The sequence below is a fragment of the Anguilla anguilla genome, chromosome 16 (assembly GCF_013347855.1).
Source record: "Anguilla anguilla isolate fAngAng1 chromosome 16, fAngAng1.pri, whole genome shotgun sequence".
NCBI classification, from domain to species: domain Eukaryota; kingdom Metazoa; phylum Chordata; class Actinopteri; order Anguilliformes; family Anguillidae; genus Anguilla; species Anguilla anguilla.
The window spans coordinates 34,196,359-34,217,019 of record NC_049216.1 but is presented as its reverse complement, the minus strand read 5'-3'; the positions used below and the strand labels follow the sequence as shown (position 1 = coordinate 34,217,019).

Here is a 20,661-nt window from a genome sequence, read left to right as displayed (position 1 = left end):
CTGTAAATAAACATGGTTCCCAGTAGGAGTCTGTGGGTGTTGAAAAGGATGAATCTGTGCAAACACACAGCAGATGAACAGGGAAGAGAGAAATCTGAGAGAGAGAAAGAGAGAAGGGGGGAGTGGGAGAGAGGGAGAGAGAGAGTACGTACACCTCATCCTCATACTCCTTTGGTGGGGACACTGCGATCACCAGGTCAATCCAGTCCTGCAGAGACAACACACACACACACACACACACAGATACACACACACACATGTGCGCACACACACAAACACGCTCAGACACATGCATGCATGCGCGCACACACACAAACACGCACACGCATTCACACACACAGACACACACAGGGATGGAGATGCATTAGGAGTAGGATGCAGAATTCCTCACGTAAATCAGCTCAGCATCAAAACCACAACGAGCCACGACTGTGACATCACGCCCACTTATCAAACTTATCAAATTTAGAAAAGTGAGTAAAACAGATTTATTACATGGCGGACTTATTGCATTTGAAAAGATCAGGATGATGACAGCTGCTCAATCTGCTCCGTATTTTTCCATGAGACCCACCCTACCATAGCAGACAGACAGACAGAGAGAGAGAAAGGCAGAGAGACAAACAGAGACAGACAGACAGAGATAGACAGGCAGACAGACAGACAGACAGACAGACAGACAGATAGGCAGGGAGACAAGCAGGCAGACAGACAGGATGGTGTCTTACCCCTCCACTGTTCCAGGCTCGTACCAGAGAGCTCTGGCCTTCTGCTAGCGTGGAATCGGTCAGAATCTTCCCATTAACAGCCATGACCTCATCCCCCTGCACTATCCCACCTGGGGAAGGGGTACACACGGGCAGCGTCAGCCCTCACACCCCTAAACACACCTGCATTACCCATCACAAACCTGCACAGTACCCATCACACACCTGCACATTACCCATCACACACCTGCACATTACCCATCACACATCTGTTTCAGTCACATACACACATAGCCCATTCTGCTACCACTACCACTACTACTACTACTACTACTAATAATAATAATAATAATACTGAAAATAAGAGCAACAATGGCTTGTTGTTGCTCATCTACTCACAATTAGTTATTACTTTAGCTGCCTGAGACAGATGGCTGCTACATTTATAACGTTCACCGTTGTAATATGAGTTTCCTTTTTAAAAATCTGAGTTGACAAATGACCAGCACCAGGGTCGAGGCAAATTAGCTCAGGAGGTAAGACCGATTGTCTGGCAGTCGGAGGGTTGCCGGTTCAAACCCTGCCCTGGGCGTGTCGAAGTGTCCTTGAGCAAGACACCTAACCCCTAACTGCTCTGGCGAATGAGAGGCATCAATTGTAAAGCGCTTTGGATAAAAGCGCTATATAAATGCAGTCCATTTACCATTTACCATAAATCAGCGACTGATTAAAGAACTGACTGCTGCAGTCGTTAAGAGGTGTTTGGTGATTGTGCTTCGGGGGGGGATGGGTTCAATCAAGCTAAAATAACTACTCAAAGAGTTTATGGAACTCCATTTATTTGGGGGGTACTGTGGTAAGGGATATCGGACACCATGAAGTTGAACCATTAATTCACATATCTATTTCTTATAGTTCTGAGCGTGTGTGTGTGTGTGTGTGTGTGAGAGTATACGTGCGTGTGTATGTGCATGTGCGTGTGTTTCTAATGCTGCACACACTCACCATGCTTGTCCGCAGAGCCCCCTTCATAAATGGCTGATACCACCAGCTTTCCCAGGGGGGAGTCTATGCCCCCCTCCACCGCAAGGTCAAGTTGTCCATCCTTTGTGGGGGGGAAGGACAAGGAAACATCACTTTGTGATTCATTTATCCATGTCAGCCTCGTTTCCAACTTCTTCATCTGTCCATCACGGTTTCCAGCTGCAATTCTCAGGGGGCAGTTTTACAAGACTTCCCTTTGCGGTTAGATGGTACCCTCCACCCCCCACTGTCACGGCAGCGTGTTCAGAGACAATAGTTACCTTTTTTATTCTCAGCAGCCGAACGTCCCTCCCCGCTATCTGCTCTGGGGTGAACTGTTAATGACATCACAAAGGGACAATGCCTCCGCATAGCAACAGCAGAACAATGGAGCATTCCACCCACACATCCAGGAAGTGACATAATCAAGGAAGTGCTCACAGAGAATGTTAGCCACATGTGTGCTTAACACAACATGTGGCACCTAAACAGGACCACGATAAGTCACAGATTGCATATGGTATATGTTACTATGGAAACACATTTTTACTAATTGTACAGCTTGTTTGTTTTTTTTTTTAAGAGGTGTAATTAATCTTCTCCTGAAATCTTTGACTGGAAATAGATTTGTAATTCAGCTGTGCTATCAGGCCAGCTATTTTCATTTTAAGGCAGCACTTTAACACACAACGGCACAAACAATGTTCCCTCTAACCAATAAACGGTCTGGTAATTACAGGCCTACCATTGAGTACGGATCAAAGTCTTCCACATACTTCTGGAAACCCTGAAAGAGAAAGCAAAAGCTGCAGCATTTGATGAACACATTAGATGTAGGGCGAAAATAAAAACACATTTGAGACGCATCGAAACCGACAACAGTAATAACTTCCTCCTGTGATTTAGACGAACACGTAAAATGGAACCGCAGGTCAGGCGGTTTTGTGCGTTTGGACGCAGTCGGAGATAAATCGGCAGTGACACGGCTTCCGTCTCTGCAGGGTTCAGAATGCACACGTACCACAGTAATGTGCACGTCAATGGTCTGCTTTAAAAGACAAAACAGCCATTAATGTGCACGCGCAAATCACATTCCTTGTTAACACAGACAATGGGAAATAATAAAAATGAGAGGATTACACGTAGATTTATTCTGACAACCGATTTAACACCTCCCAGGTCATTCCGTTCCGACATAAATAGACGCGAGTAATAATAGATGAATGGAACGTGTGCTGGGCGGAAATGTTCAGAAAGCAAAGCCTTCGCGGTGTTGGACGTTCGCAGTGTGCAGAAATCCCCACAGTGATGGGGAAAGGTCATTCAATCAAAGCACACAGTGGGTTGCAGGGCCTTCCAGTAGAGGTCCTACTGAAAATGAAACCCGGAGAGCTATAATTTAATGTCAGGCCTGTATTATCGCAAGAGGTCTTCCATGCGATGAGAGACCGCTTACAAAAATAATTTTAAAAAAATAACAGCACTGACATTTAAATTATAGTTGTCAAGCAATCTCCTGATCAGTATTTGAAGATCAGAAGATCTTTAAATTATTATTATTATTATTATTATTATTAGTAGCAGTAGTAGTAGTAGCAGCAGCATAGTAATAGTAGTAGTAAAACTGGCTGTGAGTATGTGACAGGTGTGTGATGGGCAATGCACAGATTTGAGTAGGTGTGTTTATACAGGCGTGAAAGGCCACATTTTTTTATCACCTCTTTGTCCTCCCATGTTGTTTCTCAAGGTTAAATTAACATATTGAGTTTGTTTAAAAAAGAAAAGAAAAAAGATCACTGAAATCTGATCGCCCATCATGCTTTGCAAGTGAGTTATTCTAGAGTGTTCCACTCAGCTCATTTTGCGTAGACAATCCAAGCAGTACTGCCCTCGGGTATAGCCCTGCAAGTCCTTATGAAACACTGCACAGTTTCATCGAGGCATTCATTATACATAAGCCTTTCGCTCACGGCTTCTCAAAGATGCTGAAGAATGAAAACGAGCTAATGAGTCACGATGAACTCGCTAGTCAGTTCTGCTACCAAGTAATCAAAGTCCCACATCCAATCAGGGGTTGAGTGCTGTAATTTCCAGCTCAATTTCCTGCGACACTGGGAAGAACAGATTCAAAGCACAATAACGGAGTCTGAAGAGTCTAACTGGGCCCAGACTCACCCGCGGCACTTCATGCACTCAACGAATCCTCCAGAAATTTTAAACGCATTTTTCAATGACCACGGCCACCTTCTGTTCTGAGAATTTAAGCTGAGAATTTAACCTGGTAGTTGACTCAGAATGGCAGAAGTTTAAATGCTCTCCAGCCGAATGCTTTTCGGTTATTTCATTTCATTCCACAGCCGGATTAAAACCACGGGCTGGAAGATGAGCGTATAATGAGTGTAATAAATGTCTGGGGTGGCAGAGCTGTTAAGGAGGCAGATTACTGGTTGCTCCTCTGGGACTCGCGGCTGTGAATGGGATCGTGTTCCACACCCACACCACAGCAACACCGAACCACAGCAGCCCTCATGTGCACTACAAGCTGGCAAAGGCGACGCATGCACACTCACACATGCACACACGCACGCATGCATGCATGCGCACACATGCACACTCACACATGCACACATGCATGCACACACATGCACGCACGCACGCACACACACATTCATTCACACACACACACACACACACACACACACACACACACACACACACGTGAACACACACACTCACACGCACACAAAACTCAGGGCATCCTTCACACACTAGAGCCCCCTCTCGAGTGAAAGCCCTTAGAAACACACGGCAAAACACACCAGGCCGGGGGGGGGGTCAATTCCATCTACAAGGGACATCTCCCTTGGCGGAATATTAAAAATATAATTTCAGTTTTAGGTGCATGTGATTGGCTCAAACAGTTTCTACCAGCAAAGAAGGGCATTTGAGATCATTACAGAGCTGTCCTGTGACCAGCCACCCGTGTAAGGGCTGCTATGGGAGCAACTGGGGGTTTCAGGTCTAAAGCGAGAAAATGCACCTCAAATAAATCCAAAGCAGCTTGGACAGCAATGTTATGTTTCCAGAGGCTATATATATGAACAGATTTATTTATTATTTCAGATATATATAAATATAAATAACAGTACTGGTACTTCTTTTCCTCAAGGTCTCACAGAAAATGGCTCTAACTGAAGCTGAGATTAAAAGCTATTTTTTTCTTTAATACTACCTCTCAGGGCATAATGTCTTTACCTCTACAGGCTTTGATGTTATACTAGCTGCTTTGTAGTTACTTCTATTTTTTTTTTTTGCTTTAGACCATGAACCCTGAATGCCCCATTGTAAAACATCAGGTCCTCAAAAACTCCTATAAATATATAAAATATCTTACCTTTAACACAAAAAATGAATTAAAAGAAATGCAATTGACCCCAAATCTGAGAGACACATCAAACATTTGCTACAGATGTGCAATACACAGCTCATCGGCTGTTAAAAGCGCAAATTTTGAACAGAAACAGGAAGTAGATATTTCACTCGGGGGGGGGGGGGGGGGGGGGGGGGGGGGGGGGGGGGATGGAAATGCACCAGCCTACTTGTTTTTTGTGGGACCTAAAGGACGTGTTATAAACCACCATCCTCTTCAGCATCTCCGGCGGCTGCAACACAGAACGAAACGACAGCCGACGTGAGAAAAAAAAAAACGCATCCTTTCAAAATAAGAGCGCAGCCGGCACACTCACGATGCAGCGCGAGTCACATGACCTTGACTATATTCTGTGCTAATACCGTCAGGCCCGGCGGACTCACAAGGACACCGTCTTCAGCGTCGGCCCTGCTCCCTTCCATATCGGGCTGACGAGCTAAATGTAATTACCGCTCTGCCTGGACCCCACCCAGCTCTGATTTCTGATGCATTTACTGAAAGCAACATGGGGCCCTGAACCTCTGTGCTGGACCCCATTACTCAACCTTCACAGCTCTGCTTCCTGAGCTGAATGCTAAGCACGACCACTGGATCAGGAAGCAGGACTCAGACCAGATTGTGCACCGCAGGGGGACTCACTGGCATCAGTACGAGGATCAGGTATGACAGACGTCCGCTCGAACGCCTGCTGGACCCTGTGATTGGCTGCTTCCTCTCTGAGGAATCTGGCTCCCAGAATTACCCAGAATGACTTGGGCTCACACTCATGTGGTTCATCCGATTAATACGATGTTATACAGACAGATCTTTCAGGTTCCTCAGATGGAGATGGAGCAGATGGAGTTTTTGAAAGGGACTGGGATGTGAGGGGTGGGGGGATGGGGGGGGGTGGGTGGCAATATGAACTCATTGTGACAGGTCATTCATTAAAAACCCCTCAGTGAAGCGCTTCTCCTCCAGTGATTCAATAAGTCCCACAGCACCCCCCCCCCCCCCCCCCCCCGATCCTCTGCTCCACATACTTATCAGTCCTGAATGTAAGCCCTTCCCTCAAAGAGAACTATTTAACAATGGAAGAAATATTTCACCCACACCCCAAGGCCATTCATATTATTGCTGGCTTTTCCTCGAAGAATTCAGCGTGGACTGTAGCCCAAAACCAAAGATAAACTGTCCCTGTGTCCAACTTCTATCACATGGCTGTGAGAAATGATTAAATAAGTTTTTACCTCAGAATAAAAACTTTCAGTTTTCCCTAAACTACACGCTAGAAAATGTAACATATTAAAACCCAAAACAGGAGCTCTCTGCTTACACTGTGTCCCCCATTCTAAAGTGAGGGTACCACACACACGCACACGCACACGCACAAACGCACACACGCACACACGCACACACGCACACAGTCCCGTACTGCTGTCCTTGTGGGGACTTCCCATTGACTACATTCATTCCGTAACCTCTAACCCTAACCCCAACCACTACATGCCTAACCTTAACCCTAACCTTAACCTAATTGTAACCCTAACCCAAACCCTAAGTCCTAACCCTAAAACAGCCTATTGAACTTGTGGGGACCAGCAAAAGCTCCCCACAAACCATAATTATCCTCATCTTTCTATCCTTGTGGGGACATTTGGTCTCCACAAAGATAGTATTACAAGTTCACACACACACACACACACACACACACACACACACACTCACCAGTGCCTCGGAGCGCAGGGTGGGTCTGTGGGATGCTTGTGAGGGGGGCAGCATGATGGGTTTGGACATGATGGGGGACACCTGCCTCCGCTGGTTTGGAGGACTGGGTGCCATTTGCTGCACCCCGTTTAAAAAAAAAAAAAAAAAAAATTCGACATGAAAATGCACCAGACCCAGATCAGAGGGGGAAAAAGTCCACACACAACCCCCCCCCCCCCCCCCCAAAACACTCAACTGAGCAAGGACTTAATATGCGCAGAGTCAGCAAACTTTCTGCAAAGGCATTTTCACCCAGGGGAACACTTTCCCACAGAACGCATAAACTATTCTCATAACTGCACATTCATCACAGATATTGCCACAGGAGTAGCAGGTAATAATTAAAACAGAACTGCCCTTTTCTTCGAAAACAGGTTTCTGTATGGATGATTCATCTTTTCAACCCCCATCAATTACAGACACACGAGCAAACCCACCCCCCATCAATTACAGACACATGCGCAAACCCACCCCCCCCCCGCATCAGTTACAGACACGCGAGCAAACCCACCCCCCCCCCCATCAATTACAGACACGCGAGCAAACCCACCCCCCATCAATTACAGACACGCGAGCAAATACACTCCCCCCCCCAATCGCAACCCCCCCAGCCCGCCCCAACCCCCCCCCCCCCACTGTTACACAGCACACAGCCACGTACCAGGGAGTTGGTGGAAGCTGATATCCTGCTGAGGTGAGATGTGTTTCTCATGACCTGAACCACAACGAAAGCGAATCAAACCCCTTCACCAGCCACCGTTACTTCAGACAACACCCTCAGGCGTTCACCCCACCGCAGAGAACAGCATTCCCCCGGTGACCCAGAGCGCACCAGCTCATCAAAACAAACTGAGATAGAGAAAGTGTGCACCGTGCATGCATCAACACAACCAGTCGGCCTGCAAACCATGCCCATATAATGCTGAATTCAGAGCCTTGCTACACATTGTTACAACAACACACAAAAAACGACCAATCACCGAAGAGCTACCGAAGCCACAGCAGACATTATAAGTTTTTTTTTTTAAAACATGCAAACTTGCACTGCAAACTCAGTCCATACCATGATCGTATTCATTCATTGCAGTTGTGGGGTGTAATGTTTAGGGAAATGCTCTCACAAAGAGGCTGTAGGTTCAAATCCCAGGTTGGGTTTGTATATTGTACCCAAGAGCAAAGGAACATTAGCTGAATTGGTTAACAGTAAAATATCAATGTTTATAAATGGAGAATGTGCAATACTAGAAGCCGTTTCAGTTGCTCTGGATAAGGAATCTCTGTTAAGCAGACATTTTGACAGTTTTTTTGGACACTTTTGATTCTGTCGTGGTGTTCATGAATGAATCCATAATCATGGCATAATCGTGATGTCATAATCATCTACCTTGGGGCTGGGGGGGTAGGACTGCTCGTTGGAACTGACGCCATGGTAACCCCCTCTCATGGTACCGCCCCCTCTCATTTTGTAGTTATTGTGGTCCCACTGGTTACCGTGGTGCCCCGAGCTGTGGGGGTGACGGTAGCCGACAGTCCCAAACCCATTTTCAGGGTGTCTGGAGCCCGCGTGCTGGGCGGGAGGGGGAGGGGGTGGAGGTGGCGGCGGTGGGGGCGGGGGTGGAGGTGGAGGAGGGGGCGGGGGATGGTGTGGGGTGGGCGAGGACCAGGAAGACTGGGCGGGGCCGGGACGAGAGGAGGGGGAAGGGGAGGGGGGAGGAGGCGGGCCTCTCCCCCGTGCGTTCGAGACGAGGTGCATTCTGGGAAGGGGCGGGGAGTGTCGAGGGGAGGGGGGGTGGTGAGAGGGGGGGAAGTGGGAGGGGGAGTGGTGAGAGGGGGTATGGTGAGAGGGGGAGTGGTGGGAGGGGGTATGGTGGGAGGGGGGGTGGTGAGAGGGGGAGTGGTGAGAGGGGGGGTGGTGAGAGGGGGTATGGTGGGAGGTGGAGTGGTGGGAGGGGGTATGGTGGGTCAGGCGAGGGGACGGAGGAGGCGGGGGCAGGGGGGGCGGTGGCTGGTTGGGCCGGCCCGTGGGAGGGGTGGGGGCCAGTCTTTTGGGTTGCCTCAGGCTGGGGTCCACGTCGTCCAGGTTGATGTCGTCCAGGTCGGTGGTGGCCAGCTGCAGGCCCCCGGGGAATCGGCGCACCGGGGGGCCAGAAGGGGGCGCTCTCGCCGGCCCAATCTAAAGGGACACGTCATCAGACAGGGACAACGGCCCCCAGACCAAACACCCCCCCCCCTCAAAACAAACACACCCCCCCCCCCCCCCTACTCCCGAAACCAAACCAGCTCACTTCACACAAAGATCCTTCCACCTCACCAGATACACAACTCCTGCATTATCTTATGAGCCTCTTAACCACAGGACGTAGTTCCGGTTGGTAACAGGAAGTTCTGAAGCTCTTTTACAGTACAGAACACACAAAGCCACAGTATTGTACTTGGCCATGCGCCGTAATGATTTCAAGCATAAAACTGGAGGGATTCTGCGACCGCAGTTTGAGGACAGAACTTTAGCACAGAACAATTAGCGGAGTATGTGTGACTCTGCAGTATCGACCCTTCTACACGCAGGAAGCTGGCTCCACATACACACTCCAGTAGAGGTGTGTGTGAAAAACACCGCACACAATATCCCTCCTTCCCAACAGCCTACCCACAACATTACCAGTTACATGCTAACACATCATTTGCTAACACAAACCAGGTAAATACCCAGGTAATTAGCCATTCGTATATGATTATATTCGTATATGGGACGGAGTGTGGCACAGTGGGTAAGGAACTGCGCTCGTAACCGAAAGGTCGCAGGTTCGAATCCCGGGTAAGGACACTGCCGTTGTACCCTTGAGCAAGGTACTTAACCTGCGTTGCTTCAGTATATATCCAGCTGTATAAATGGATACAATGTAAAGTGCTATGTAAAAAGTTGTGTAAGTCGCTCTGGATAAGAGCGTCTGCTAAATGCCTATAATGTAATGTAATGTAATGATTATCCTGGCCACTGAGCACCAGTCTATTCCAACAACAGACAACAGCTGGACTGAAGCATCGCTGCTGCTACTTTTTTGTACAGTACATCACTTGCTAATGTGAGCTACATTCTGATGGAAGCCACTCTCTGGGCCTTTCTTAAAAGGGGTTTGGGCCGTCACACAGCACACACAGGGGGTCCAGAGAGGGGCAGAGGACAGCGGGGCCCCTTTAAGAGCGAGGGGGGGGGGCCCGCGGGTACCTCGGGAGTGTCGTTGTCCACGCAGGAGATCTGCTCCAGACGCGTCTGACACAGGCGCTCAACCCAGTGCTGCACCTTCTCCGACTCCTCCAGGTCCTCCCGCTCAGTCTCTGAAACCTGGGTCACATGACCTGCTGCTGACATCACGCACGCACCCGGCCACGCCCAGCCCGGTCATGCCCAGCCCAGCCAGGCCCAGACCAGACCAGCTCAGCTCAGCCCAGCCCAGCCCAGCCAGGCCCAGATCAGCTCAGCTCAGCTCAATCGAGCCGATGCCATTGGGAGACGCGGCCAACACAGGTGACCAGATTCAAACAGTCCAAGTGCGGGTTCGACGTAAAGGGATATATTTACTGGTGAAGGGGTGGCGGATGATATTATTAAGGGGGGGGGGGGGGTGGATAAGATGTTAAAAGCTATTACATTTTAAATATGGGAAATCATTACTGCAGGATACAAGAAGAAACAGCTTTGGTGCTTTGCATATTTTCCAAAAGAAAATTAAGAGAGTAATTGAGCAATAATAAGTGAGTAATTCTGCATTGAAGCATTTGGTTTTTTCCCCCCCACTTAATTATTTTTTGTACTAAAACACTTTGCAATGTGTCCAAATAAATTATCATTTTTCTACTCTCATCTTAAAACACTTTTTCGTCTGGAGGTGGGACCGTCTCTGTAGGGTAACGGTGTGAACGATACAATTTACACTTTTCACCCCAGCCAGAGGCGATGTTTCCATAGCAACGTACCACCATCAAGCCCTCACTTGCACAGATTTTTATACCTTCATACCACTTATTAAGATCCTAATTTAGGTGAAACGGATGATTCACGGCCACTGAAACAGACAGTCACAAGGCCCACAAGGGGCAGTAGTGCAGTATAATGGGTAAGGAACTGGTCTTGAAACCAGAGGTCACAGGTTCAATTCCCGGGTAAGACACTATCGTTGTGCCCTTGTGCCATATACTTCAGTATATACATATTGCTTCAGTATTAAATCCAGCCCTTTAAACAGATGCAATGTAAACGCTGGATAAGAGCGTCTGCTAAATACCCGTAATGTATTGTAATGTCTATAATGTAATGACCTCACGGAAATTTTCACGACCTTTTCCAGAACCTGCTCTAGTGCACGGGACAGGCCAGACGGGCACTGCACCTCTGAGGACAAACATGGCCGAACCGCACGTACCTCCTGCACCAGCCTGTTGATCTTCAGCTGTTTCTCCCGCTCGTGCATCTCCTCCTTCTCCCTGGCCAGCTTCAGCTCAAACTCCATCTCTTTCTTATTCTTCCTCTGCTCCTGCAGCGTGTCCGTCTTGGACAGCTTCTTCTTCTGCTTCTTCCCTTTCCCTTTCTGATTGGTCCACAGCGCGTTAAGGAGGTACCCATCCCACACCCCCTTTTTTTAAAACTGCGTGCATTTTCACTCCAAAAAGTCAGTACGTGCATAACACGTCACGGCAACACGATTCGAGCCACTCATCTAGATTCAGTCAACATTTTTCCAAAATTTCTGTAATTATATTTCTTCCAAAACACAGACAGTTTCACAGTTCTTTGGCAAGTTGCGTTTGGGAAGAAAAACTGCATGTAATTTTATTATGTTAAATTTAAGGGGAAAATGTTTCGTGAATCCAAGTCTGAGTCCACAGCTCAGAAACTGAACAAAGAGTGTCACTGAGGAAGTTTGCTTCAGAAAAGAGAGTCTGACCGAGGGGTTTTTAAAGCTTGTTTCAGGAAAGGGAGAGCAGCGCCTGAGGGTTTTTCAAGGTTAGCTCCGGATAGAGTCTGATAGAGAGTTATTTTTAAAAAAGTTTTCTAGAGATAAACACAGACAAGGGCATAAAAAAGTTTGTTAAAAATAATAATAAACACGGCATCACAGCATACTCGCAAACAGACCGCACACTTTGTACCGCACACTCTGTACCGCACACTCTGTATCGCACACTCTGTACCTTTCTCAGTGTAGGCAGTTTCCCCTCATATCGGTAAAACCAGCCAAACGCTAGAGAAACACAGTAAATCACTGAGTCACTGTGCAGCCGAAACACCAGGCTACGGAAGGGACGGAAACAAACCCGGGGTGTGATTCTGGCCTACCCGCCCAACAGAAAATGTCTGTGTGAATAAACAAAACAGGAAAAAAACAACAAAAAAAAACTGAAATTGAAAGCATAAAATGAGACACACAGCAAACCACACGGGAGGTGAGTGAGAAGACGAGGAGTTGTAGTACTGGATGAAATTTAAAACCATATTTCTGTCAGAACAAAAGCTTTCTCACCAATACGACTGTATTAAGCAAGCTGTTCTTTTCTGCTTTTCAGTATTTTATAGGAATTCCGCTTGTTCCCCTTGAGGGGATTTCACTCTTTTTCAAAAACCATTTTTTACTGTATATTAGTTTTTCTATTCCGCCTAAAAAAATTGCCATTGGGAAGCCCAGTATGGCCACATCTTTGTAGAAGGTATGAAACAAAAATAATTTTAGAAAACGAAGAGGGCAATTCAATTGGCCCATGGTACAAAAGGTAAACGCTACAAGGAAATAATTAAGTCACTTAATTAAGTAACTTAAGATTCTTAATCCTCAGGCTTGGCAAGAGGGCACTAAATATTGTGCTCGGACATCAGGGGGCATTTTCTACAGAGTTGTCAATGTGTGGAACAGTTTGCAGTGTCATGTAGTAGAGGTAGACGTTTGCAGTGTCATGTAGTAGAGGTAGAGACGTTTGCAGTGTCATGTAGTAGAGGTAGAGGCGTTTGCAGTGTCATGTAGTAGAGGTAGAGACGTTTGCAGTGTCATGCAGTAGAGGCAGAGACGTTTGCAGTGTTGAAGACCAGGCTCGACACACTGCTGGACACTCTTCAGTCTGTAAGTAAATAATGGGCCTAGATGGGCTGAACGGCTGGTGCTCATCAGTGTGTATTCTTATGTTTTTATGTTCTAGATGAGCTGAATGGCCTGTTTTCATCAGTGTGTATTCTTATGTTCTGATGTTCTGGCGACTGATGGATTGATGGAAATAAGAGGTGGGAAGAGTCTTCGGTTGTCAGAATAAAGCTAAACCTGGGCCCTGCCGCTCCGGGCAGAGCGGACTCACTCACTTTCCCTTTCCCTTCATCATCTTCATCATCTTCGTCTTCATCTTCCTCTTCCTCATCGATCCCTGACTGCCAGGCGGGCCCTGCGTTGTCTGTAGAAGACGTGACATGCCACGCGAACAGCACAGAGAGCACACGCAGAGCACACGCAGAGCACACGCAGAGCACAGATAGAGCACACGGACAGCACACACAGAGCACATGGACAGCACACGCAGAGCACACATACAGCACACGCAGAGCACACATACAGCACACGGAGAGGACACGGAAAGGAGACGAACAGACGCCGTTAGCCATGCCGTGAGACCACGGAGAGGACTCTTCCCCTAAAGGGCCTCTTCCAAGGAAGCACAACATCACCATGAAGGACCAGACCCCAGGGCAGCCGTACAGGCCTGCATTCAGCCAAGGCTGCCCCGTGACTCCTTTCTTTTCCTTTGAAGTGGTTTTGCAACAGTTTTTTTTTAAATTTCCGCTCACAGACACAAATTGTAACAGCTGGACTCACAAAACTGTGCTTCTGAAATAAACACTTGCAAAAGCACTCGAAGAAACGCTCGAAAACAACTGCGCTTAGTTCTGAATCAGTACAGAAGGAGAGATGCTGCCCAGGCCTTGGTGTTAAAGAGATGACGTGTTAGGGGCTCACATGGTCTGACTGACACAGAAAGCATTATAAAGATCTTGCACAAGCACAGGCTGTCAGCCATAGCCCAATCTTTCAGTTTTCTGGGGTTTCTGTGTTACCAAATTTTTGGGGTGAAGGGAGAATTCTGTTACCTGAGCTCTTGGATTTCGGGGGCGAAGGGGGTGGGCTGTCCGCTTTGGAAGGAGCTGGCATGGGGGAGGGGCTCCTGGGCGATTCTCTGGCCCCCCAGTCCTCCTCCCACTCCCGATTGTGTTTCCGCTCCGCAGCCTCGATCCTACAAACATCACATCATTACATCACACAAACACAGGAACCAATCAGACACAATGCAGTCATTACATCACACAAACACAGGAACCGTTCAGACACACTGCTATGGTAAGCTATGGATGTAGCATTGGGCCAGCTCTATGTGAATACAGTACGGCAACGTTGTAGTGTTGGGTTAGCTCTATGTGAATACGATTGGGTAAGGCCATAGCATTGGGCTAGTCCTCTCACAGGTGAATACAGTAAGGCAAGGATGAAGTGAGATCTCCTCCATACCCCTGTGACTCTACCTATCGCTTCTCGTTTTAAAGTCTGAAAAAGATTCAAGGAAGCACACCTGCTTGCGCACTGCTTTTTTCTTTCTGCAGACGAAGCAGGTGCGTGACCCGCGCTAACGCACAAGCTTTTAGGAAGGCCGATTAAAACGACCGGGAGAACGGGCTCGGCGGAAACGCAACGTACTTCTCCATCTCCCTCCGGTACCGCTCCTCCTCCTCCACCGTCTTCTGAGAAATCTCCATCTTCCTCCTGCGTGCGTGCGCGAGAGAGAGAGAAGCGTTCGCTTCAGTTAGCGCAGTTGGCGGGTTAGCGCAGTTAGCGGGTTAGCGCGGTTAGCGGGTAGCGCGAGGACAGACAAACAGCCATCAGCAGGTCTGACTGCGGTCTGTACATTACTCAGAGATACTGCATGCAGCTCTCTCTCTCTTTCTTTCTCACTTACTCACTCACTCACTCACTCCAATCACAGATTTCCACTCACATATCCACCTAAAACCCATCAATTCATTTTTTGTCCACTGTAGGGGATATGAGTTTCCGGTCTTACTCTCAAGAAACATATACGCCACTATGCTGAAACCTGCACTACAAGTGACATCTAGAATAAAAGTAAAATAATATTTTTGGAAGTGTTTTCATCCAAGACACGCGTATTATGTCAAAAAATCATTGTTAATCCTTTTTTTCCAGCCAGGTCCCCAGAGGAGTTTTTAATATGATGCTGGGCAGGAAACTCAGTGACAGATTCTCCCAGCAGATGGCTGACGGCAGCGAGCAGGGCCTTGGACGCGACTGTACGACGGGATTTTATTGGAAAACCAGCAAACTGAAGGTCAATAAATACAAACAGCATATGCTGCAGTGTGTCATCTAAGGCCATTAAGGATGAATGCCCTTTGCCATAATGGCCCCGAGCTTTACTCACAGTCCCTGGAAAGCTCTTAAAATGTTTGCTCCTGTAATCGAGCTCCGGTAACAAAGCCAGATTTGGCGACCGGGCTCCTTGCGTGACGAGCATCAACAAAGCCTGTCTCGGTTGAATTTACATTTCAGAAGGTCGCCATGGACACCATCGTCTTCTGCTCATCTGTAGTACCAAAAGATGTGTTCTGCAATCATGTCGTTACTGCCTGTCTGTCTGTCTGTCTGTCTGTTTGTCGGACTGTGCCTGTCTGTCTGTCTCTCTGTCTGTCTGTTCATCTTCAACAATCCTGTCATTACTGTGTGTCTGTCTGTCTGCCGGTCTGTTCCTCGATATGCTGTGCAGAGTGTGGACAGATAAAGGTAACCTTCTTGTCTTTCATTTCAATCTCTGTTTAATTATTTTCAAAGATATTTGTTACCTCAAAGTCAAGTATCTCGGACTCCCTCTTACCCTCTCAATTGTCTGTCGTTTCTCTCACTCTCTCTCATACATACACACACACACACTCTCTCTCTGACACACACACACACTCTGACTCTCCCTCTTCCCCCTCTACCTCCCTCCCTCTCGTGCAGTGGTGCATGCTGGGACACTCACTGTCGCTCCAACTCCTGCTGCTCTTTGTGGATCTTGTTGGTCTCCAGCGCCACCCTCTTCTGGTGCATCAGCTCCTGCCTGTCCAGCTCCCGCCTCGCCTCCACGGCCAGGCGCTCCTCGTCCGTCATGAACAGCTCCCTGCCCTGGGGGGGGGGCCCAGATAGAGGAGTCAGACTGCCCCCACGCCACGCCCCAGCACCCGCTCACCAGTCCTGACAACCACTCACCTGCACTAGCATTAGCTTCTTTACTATCGCACTAGCATTAGTTTCTTTACTAACGCACTAGCATTAGCTTCTTTACTAACGCACTAGCATTAACTTCTTTACTAACGCACTAGAATTAGTTTCTTTACTAACGCACTAGCATTAGCTTCTTAACTATCGCACTAGCATTAGCTTCTTTACTAACGCACTAGCATTAGCTTCTTTACTAACGCACTAGCATTCGTTTCTTTACTATCGCACTAGCATTAGCTTCTTTACTAACACATTAGCATTAGCTTCTTTACTATCGCACTAGCATTAGCTTCTTTACTATCGCACTAGCATTAGCTTCTTTACTATCGCACTAGCATTAGCTTCTTCACTTTCACTATTGGTACCTTTGAAAACATCAGAAAGCGCATTTAAAATGGATGGAAAATGAGGTAAATATAATGAATACAATAAAACGAATGCTTCTTTACTATCGCACTAGCATTAGCTTCTTTACTAACGCATTAGCATTAGCTTCTTTACTATCGCACTAGCATTAGCTTCTTTACTATCGCACTAGCATTAGCTTCTTTACTATCGCACTAGCATTAGCTTCTTTACTAACGCATTAGCATTAGTTTTTTACTATCGCACTAGCATTAGCTTCTTAACTATTGCACTAGCATTAGTTTCTTTACTAACGCACTAGCATTAGTTTCTTTACCAACGCACTAGCATTAGTTTTTTTACTATCGCACTAGCATTAGTTTTTTTTACTATCGCACTAGCATTAGTTTTTTTACTATCGCACTAGCATTAGCTTCTTAACTATTGCACTAGCATTAACTTCTTTACTAACGCACTAGCATTAGCTTCTTTACTATTGCACTAGCATTAACTTCTTTACTCTCGCACTAGCATTAGTTTCTTTACTAACGCACTAGCATTAGCTTCTTTACTATCGCACTAGCATTAGCTTCTTTACTAACGCACTAGCATTAGCTTCTTCACTAACGCACTAGCATTAGCTTCTTTACTATTGCACTAGCATTAGCATCTTTACTAACGCACTAGAATTAGTTTCTTTACTAACGCACTAGCATTAACTTCTTTACTAACACACTAGCATTAGCTTCTTTACTATCGCACTAGAATTAGTTTCTTTACTAACGCACTAGCATTAGCTTAGTTACTAACGCACTAGCATTAATTTCTTTACTATCGCACTAGCATTAGCTTCTTTACTAACGCACTAGCATTAGCATCTTTACTAACGCACTAGAATCAGCTTCTTTACTATCGCACTAGCATTAGCTTCTTTACTCTCACACTAGCATTAGCATCTTTACTAACGCACTAGAATTAGCTTCTTTACTATCGCACTAGCATTAGCTTCTTTACTAACGCACTAGCATTAGCATCTTTACTAACGCACTAGAATTAGCTTCTTTACTATCGCACTAGCATTAGCTTCTTTACTCTCGCACTAGCATTAGCATCTTTACTAACGCACTAGAATTAGCTTCTTTACTAACGCACTAGCATTAGCTTCTTTACTATCGCACTAGCATTAGCTTCTTCACTTTCACTATTGGTACCTTTGAAAACATCAGAAAGCGCATTTAAAATGGATGGAAAATGAGGTAAATATAATGAATACAATAAAACGAATGCAAAATAATATGTTGGAGGTCATTTAAAAAACAAAAATGTTTTCCATAAAAAAATATTTATTACACATTATGTATGGTCATAGGTACACATGCTACGAGAGAAATTTTTTGGTTCATTCAAAATCATTAACAAACCCATGTTCTAACCTTTCTTCAAGCTGCTGAACACAACCGTAAACTTGCTTCAACCCTCAGACTTACCGTTTTCCTAACCCTAACCCTAACCCTAGCTGAACCCTAGTTTGAGCCCTAAACCCTAATTGAAGCCATTGGTACCTTTGAAAACATCAGAAAATCCATTCAAATTTGATGGAAAATGAGGTAAATATCATGAATACAATAATACAAATGAAAAATAATATGTTTGAGTCATTTAAAAAACAAAAATGTTTTCCCTAAAAAAATATGCATTTATTGTACTGATAGGGACACTGTACAGAAGGATGTGCCATCATTCAGATGAAACTCTATGCGGTGAGATTAGCAGTCCTGTGTACTCACCGCTCCCGTCAGCACGGTGATGGTCAAACTCCGGCTGCTCTTCAGGACCCGGACGGCCTAGGAAACAGGTCCAAGAAAAGTCACAGAAACCCCAGCATTTCAGAGAGAGTCCACCGTTAGGGGCTGTCAGACATGACAACGGGTGTCACTGTTTCCAGCAAACCCGTCATTTCATTGCAATCCATCATTAGGTACTTTAAGACGCAGCAATTTGAGTCAGAGTTTCCAGCGATTTTAACGCGATGAAGAGGAGGCAGTGAAGACTGTATTTTATTCATTTTTAACCAGTGGCTGTAGAAGGGTAATATTCCATGCAGGTAATATTTCATACCTCCTTATGATCCATGGCAGTAAAATCCACCCCGTTCACCTCCACGATTTGATCGCCCACCTTTCACACACACACACACACACACACACACACACACACACACAATGTTTTGTTACTACAGTCATTATTCAGTACTTATCATTACAATCATTAAGAAGTCACAATATAAATATCCAAGTATTTAATGTCCTGTAGTTAAAAAAAATATTAATCTCATTACATAAATCTCAATGTGTTTGTCAGACTGTAGCTTGTAGTGTGTTTGATGGTCTGTAAGTTAAATGCAGTGTAAATCTCATAGTATAAGTCTCATGTGTTACAGTGTAAATCTCATGGTATAAGTGTTGTGTATATTTGACGGTCTGTAAGTTAACTGCAGTGTAAATTCCACAGTATAGTCTCTGTGTTCAGTGTCCTGTAGCTCACCTCAAGCCCTACTTCAGCAGAGAGAGAGCCAGGCTTCACGTTGCTGATGTATATGCCAGGTTTCTGAGTCGGGCCACTCGATATGCTGAGAAATTACACTTTTATTAGAGGCAGTTTCAGAGCTAATGTTACAGCACCTGATTCCCACACCTTTACCTGTTCTACACATTTACCTGATTCCACACCTTTTCCTGCTCTACACATTTACTTGATTCCCACACCATTTCCTGCTCTACACATTTACCTGATGCCCACACCTTTACCTGTACTACACACTCACCTGATGCCCACACCTTTACCAGTTCTACACTCACCTGATGCCCATTCCTTTAGTGCCCACCAGACTGAGGAAGACCTTCTTCTCCTTGATCTCTTTCCCTGTGATGGAGGCCAATCCAGCCACACTGCTCTTCTTCTCCTGCAAGATCCCATAGTAATATTATAATGATTTTATATTAATGTTGAAATGGCGTTATATTAATGTGGTAATGACCTTACCCCAGATTCAGATACAAATTGATCCACAAACTGCCACTTGAGGGGATCTTCTGAGGAGCTGGAAAGGACATATAACTGTGAATATGCGTGCTTTCACTCAGAAACATATCTTAGGCAATGATTTAAAAAAGCAGATTTATATAGCACCATTCACTGCTTTAGATCCTTACACTAAATAGTGGGGTGATCCAACTCAGCTCTCACCAATGTGTAGAGCTCAGTTAGACAGTAGCCCAGAACAGAAGAAAGCTGTTCTCTGATTGGTCCAGAAAGAAGGCAGCCACTTCCTTTCCTGCCAACATCACTTCAAATAACACCTTGCTTTTCCAGCACCGCAGGTCCAAACCGAGCCCCATCCCAATGAGCTTCATCAGCGATTAGGCCCTACGTCTACAGAACAGGCCCTACCTCTACAGAACAGGCCCTACACCTCTACAGAACAGGCCCTACCTCTACAGAATGACTCCATCTCAGGTAAGTGCTTTAACTCCTAATCTGACATGTGTAAACCTGTCAGGTCAAAGCCCTATAGCCAGCACACACTGACATCTGTCAACCGTTACATCAGCCCGTCAACCGTAGCAACACAAGCTGTCAATCAGGGCCACTAACAAATACGATAAGCCTGCTCAGTGAGGGTCATAGATTTGCTCAAATGAGCGTGAAATCTTTTTTACACGGTGCGTACAAGTTCATCCATTATTGTTGGCAGCAGCGTTAATCCATTATGGAGTGGTTATCTCAGTATCTGGAGATTTCTCAGACATGCGAAAGGACTTTGGCTAATGCACTGAGGTCGAAACGTTACGAAATTTAATGGAAAAGGGCCATATGAGTCACTCTGGGTCACCCTGTGTTTCACTGTGTCTGTCAATCATTCAGAGCTCCGCCCACTGTCATTCTGCACTGTGGCAGCAAGAACGAGGCTGAAGAGCCGCCATTTTCCTCAAACACAAAAAGCTTCTGCACTTTACCTCTTTGCTGGAATCATTCCGACATCTGTATCAAAATAAAAGCATAAAGGCATAGTAATTAATACATTTCATATAAAACACATAATACATGA

General features: G+C 46.1%; 2 protein-coding genes across 2 annotated transcripts in view; both read right to left on the bottom strand.

The window, feature by feature from the left end:
* The window catches only part of ush1c (Usher syndrome 1C), a 45,460-nt gene that overhangs the window by 3,311 nt on the left and 21,488 nt on the right, over positions 1-20,661 (bottom strand). The window contains exons 7-21 of the mRNA XM_035396038.1: positions 20,570-20,594; positions 19,596-19,653; positions 19,412-19,515; positions 19,098-19,182; positions 18,672-18,731; positions 18,341-18,397; positions 15,970-16,112; positions 14,631-14,696; positions 14,030-14,172; positions 13,250-13,338; positions 2,476-2,517; positions 2,012-2,065; positions 1,713-1,812; positions 729-838; positions 153-208 (exon numbers count right to left, since the gene is read on the bottom strand). Of these exons, the coding sequence (XP_035251929.1) occupies positions 153-208; positions 729-838; positions 1,713-1,812; positions 2,012-2,065; positions 2,476-2,517; positions 13,250-13,338; positions 14,030-14,172; positions 14,631-14,696; positions 15,970-16,112; positions 18,341-18,397; positions 18,672-18,731; positions 19,098-19,182; positions 19,412-19,515; positions 19,596-19,653; positions 20,570-20,594 (1,192 nt within the window). The remainder of the gene's footprint in view (positions 1-152; positions 209-728; positions 839-1,712; positions 1,813-2,011; positions 2,066-2,475; positions 2,518-13,249; positions 13,339-14,029; positions 14,173-14,630; positions 14,697-15,969; positions 16,113-18,340; positions 18,398-18,671; positions 18,732-19,097; positions 19,183-19,411; positions 19,516-19,595; positions 19,654-20,569; positions 20,595-20,661) is intronic.
* On the bottom strand, positions 9,908-12,053 carry LOC118215347 (harmonin-like). Its single transcript, XM_035396041.1, has 2 exons — positions 11,328-12,053; positions 9,908-10,249 (listed from the first exon to the last, which is right to left on the bottom strand). The coding sequence occupies exons 1-2, from the start codon at positions 11,412-11,414 to the stop codon at positions 10,049-10,051; spliced, it is 288 nt and encodes a 95-aa protein (XP_035251932.1). The 5' UTR covers positions 11,415-12,053; the 3' UTR covers positions 9,908-10,048.

Excerpts from the sequence above, each read along its gene's own strand:
- LOC118215347 (XM_035396041.1), bottom strand. The coding sequence starts at position 11,414 with ATGGAGTTTGAGCTGAAGCTGGCCAGGGAGAAGGAGGAGATGCACGAG. Across the intron at positions 10,250-11,327 it reads TCAACAGGCTGGTGCAGGAG|GTTTCAGAGACTGAGCGGGA; the intron begins GTACGTGCGGTT and ends CATGTGACCCAG.